General features: G+C 17.2%; 1 protein-coding gene across 1 annotated transcript; it reads left to right on the top strand.

Annotated features, from left to right (window-relative positions):
* Positions 1 to 575: 575 nt before the first annotated feature.
* PGAL8A_00107000 (replication factor c protein, putative) lies at positions 576 to 3,779 on the top strand (the record flags this gene model as incomplete). The annotated part of the gene is made up of 1 exon (XM_028673433.1): positions 576 to 3,779. The coding sequence occupies one exon, from the start codon at positions 576 to 578 to the stop codon at positions 3,777 to 3,779; it is 3,204 nt and encodes a 1,067-aa protein (XP_028526187.1).
* Between the last annotated feature and the right edge of the window lie 385 nt (positions 3,780 to 4,164).

Here is a 4,164-nt window from a genome sequence, read left to right as displayed (position 1 = left end):
TTTTTTTTTTTTTTTTTTTTTTTTTTTTTTTCCGTTTGCACATTTTAAATAATAGATATAGGATTTTTATGATTTTATATATTACTTTAAAAATAGTTCTTATAAAAGACAAAAAAAAAAAAAAATAAAAATAATAAATAATTAATGTTTTATAAATTATTTTATTTCCTTATATTTGTAAAAAAAGTTAAAAGTTTAAATAATAAAGATAAAAAAAAAAAAAAAAAAAAAAAATAGTGGCGTAAACTACAAAAGAAGTATTTAAAAAATTTTTTTTTCTTATATTTTACATATATTATTTTCTAATTTAAAAAAAAAAAAAAAATGTTATATTAACATTTTTTATAAAAGTGATTTAATAATATTTAATTATTTTTTATCCTGTTTTCTAAGAGCTATTATAGTTATTTTATATTATAAAAAATTGTATATATATTTGTATCTTTAGTATATTAAAAGTCCTTTTTTTATATTATCTATTTATATCTTTTTTACTTCATATTTTTTTTTTCCTTCTTTTTATATCTTTGTTATTATTTTATTTTATCTTCTATCTGTTTATTTTTTTTATAAAAATGAATGATGACATAAAAAGTTATTTAGACGATTTGAATGGAATAGATAATATATTAAATGAAGAAATAGAGAAAGAAAAGAAATTAAAGGAAAAGAGAAAATTTGACATTTATGATGAATATGAATTATTGTTAAATAAAAAGAAAAAAAAAAAAAACATAAATTTAGATAGAAACAACAATGGTACAACTATTAATGAAGGAAATATAAAACCAAATCCTTTTAATAATATTATTTATAATAGAACCTTTCATAACAATTATATATTTAATGACTATGAATTTTTAAAAGAATATGTTTATAAAAACAATTTAATAAGTGATGATATATTTTTTAAAAAAGAAGAAATAACTATAAAAGAAATGAAAGAAAAAAAGAAGTTATTAGATACCAATGAAGACATAAATGATTTCATAAAAATTTATCATCCAAATGAGTTATATCCTCCTATGTATGTGAAAAAAGAAAGTAAAAAAGAAAGAGATGAAGAAAAGAAAAAAGAAAATTTAGAAAATGAACAAGGAATAAATTGTAAAAATAATAAAGAGTTTAGAATTTTAATGGAAAAATTATTATTAGAAATTAAAGAAGAAGATAAAATAATAAATGAAAAAAAAAAAATAGAAAAAAATAAAAAAGATGAAGAAAGAGAATTGAAAAAAAATGTGGATCTAAAACTAAATTCCAATGAACAAGAAAATATAAATTCATCTCTATATGATGATACTATTGTAGATGATATGAATTTAAAAAAAGAAAATGTGAAAAATAAAAAGAAAGTAAATTTTGTAGAAAAATATAGAGCTAAATATTTTTCTGAGTTATTGACTGATGAATCTATTAATAGAGAAGTTTTGCAATGGTTAAAAAAGTGGGTTGATAGAATAAAAAAAGAAAAAAAAATATATGAAAATAATGAAGTAAAAGAAGAATATGAAAAAAATGATTTTCAACGAATATTATTACTAGGTGGATCAGCAGGAAAAGGAAAAACAACATTAGCACATGTTATAGCTAACCATTTTAAGTTTAACATTATAGAAATAAATGGAAGTGACGATAGAAATAAAGAAACACTGATCCCATTTATAGAATCAATTGTATGTATAAATTCTATTGGTTCAAAACCTAATATATGTATTATAGATGAAATTGATGGATTATCTAGTACATATCAAAATATTGATAGTATAATGAAATTTCTAAATAAAAAAGATAAAAAAAATAGAAGTATTATTAAAAGACCAATCATCTGTATCTGTAATGATATATATCATAAAAGCTTGAAAGAGCTAAGAAAAATTTGTAAGGTAGTTGTTGTAGAAAATGTTAATATAGAGATGCTAAAAACTAGAATAAATTATATTTGCGATAGAGAAAATGTAAAAATAAGTAATGAAACTGTTAATAAATTAATAGAAATATATAAAGGAGATATTAGGGCTATTTTAAATATGATATATTTTCTAAGTATAGGTATGCAGAACTCTTCTAATTATTCTAATTATTCAACATATGAACAAAAAAAAAATGAAAATGGAGATAAAATTTTAAGAAAAAATATGAATTCAACAAGTAAATGGAATAATTCAGAATGTGATAACATAAATAAAAATTATAGTAATAATAAAAAAAACAAAAATGAGAGTAAAATTATTATAAATATAGATTTATTGAACTCCTATTTATTTTACAAAGATGCAAATAATAATTTTATTGAATTATTAAATATGATTTATGTAAAAAATAAAAATAAAAAAATAACAAATAAATTACTAAAAGAGTGCTATAATTTTTTTTATATCAATTTAGCAAATGAATATAATTATTTACAATCTTATTATTATATATATGATAATTTATTAAATATTCCATTTAATGATTTTGATTTTTGTAAGTTAAGTTACTGTTTAGATTTCTTATCTTTTTGTGATAGCATAGAGTATAAACAGAAACAAAATTTAAATTATTCTTTACAAAAAACTCTTTATTTTGCTACATATTTATTTATAATAATTATACATTTAAATACAAATTCTCATATTCAATATACATTATTAAATAATAGTCACAGTAATTATTTTCGTAAAAAGCAAAATGAGATTAAAAAAATGAAAGACAATTTTATAAATGAAAAATATGGAGTTATCACATATAAGTATGTATATTCAAAAAATTTTTTTTTTGAAACAATAAATTATTTATTTTCTTTTTTTTATATGAATGAATTTTTTTTTAAAAATGTACATCTTTGGGGGAAGCAGAGTTATTATAAAGAATTAGATTTACCTAAATATATCCTAGTTCCATATGAACATAAAGATATTAATAAATTTCAAATATTTTGTTTAAAAATTTTATATATAATGACGCTTTTTAATATATCTTTTACAAATATATCTGTTTCTACTTCTCACTCTCACACTCATATTTCTTCATATAAAAATTATAGGAATGATACAAATCAACAAAATAATGAAAAAAATAACATTTCACTCAATTCTCAAATAGAAAAATCATATGTATTTGACCCATTTGTTGATGATTTCTTGATTTTTGCTGATAAAAAATCAAATGTATTTCCTGTATTTAATAATATGAATAAAAATGTACAAGTTAACTTAAGTAGCAGTTCCTTCAAATTCAAGACAAAAAATAATTTTTTAAATACAAATGTATGTGAAAGCTTGAATGAATTAAAAAAGTGGATAAATAATAATTCAATAAATTTCAACGAAAAAAGTAATTTAAATCAAATGCAAATTATTAAAGCATCTAAAAAGAATAATAGTAAAAAGTCTGCTTTTGAAGCTAATTATATTTCAAATTTTGAAATATCTTTAAGTGATATGATTTTAATTGCAAACCAAAACAGTTATAAAAAAACTTTTCAAAAATATTTTGAAAATATAGATAAAAAAAAAAATCAAGTAAATTTGGCAAAAGGAGAAAATGCAAGAATGGAACAAAATATATTAAAAACAAAAATTTTATGCAATAAAAGAAATGACAATCTTACTATATCTGAATTGATAAATGAAGAAAAAAAATATATGAATGAAATTATAAATAAAGAAAAAAAAATTTATTTTTCAGGTAAATATGTTAAAACAAAAGGTTATTACAAAAATATAGAAGAACGCTGTAACGCTGTCTTACAGCCATTAAATTTTTGTATTTTAGGAAAATATATAAACAATTAATGGAAAATATTTATATATAATGTTAATATAAAATTTTCATTTATAAAAATAAAGATATCCCATATAATTTATAAATTAAAAAAATATTTATTAATAAAAAATTAAAAATTTTCTTTTTATTATTAACACTTTTTATGAATAATACTTCACTTTTTTTTTAAGGTATATGTTTATATTTAACTTTTTTTTTGTTATTTTATTTTTTTGTTTTTTTATTTTTTTTTTTTTTTTATTCTATATATATAATTTAAAATTATAAAAAAAACATTTTAAATTGATCAAAAAAAAAAAAAAAATTTTTAGCATTATAAATTTTTTATATATATATATCCTTTCGTTATTATATTTTAATTCTAAAAAAAAAAAAAAAAAAAAAAAAAAAAAA

The sequence above is a fragment of the Plasmodium gallinaceum genome, assembly GCF_900005855.1.
Source record: "Plasmodium gallinaceum strain 8A genome assembly, contig: PGAL8A_v1_62, whole genome shotgun sequence".
NCBI lineage: Eukaryota > Apicomplexa > Aconoidasida > Haemosporida > Plasmodiidae > Plasmodium > Plasmodium gallinaceum.
Note: the sequence above shows the minus strand (reverse complement) of the source record. Positions and strands in the feature narration are given on the sequence as shown.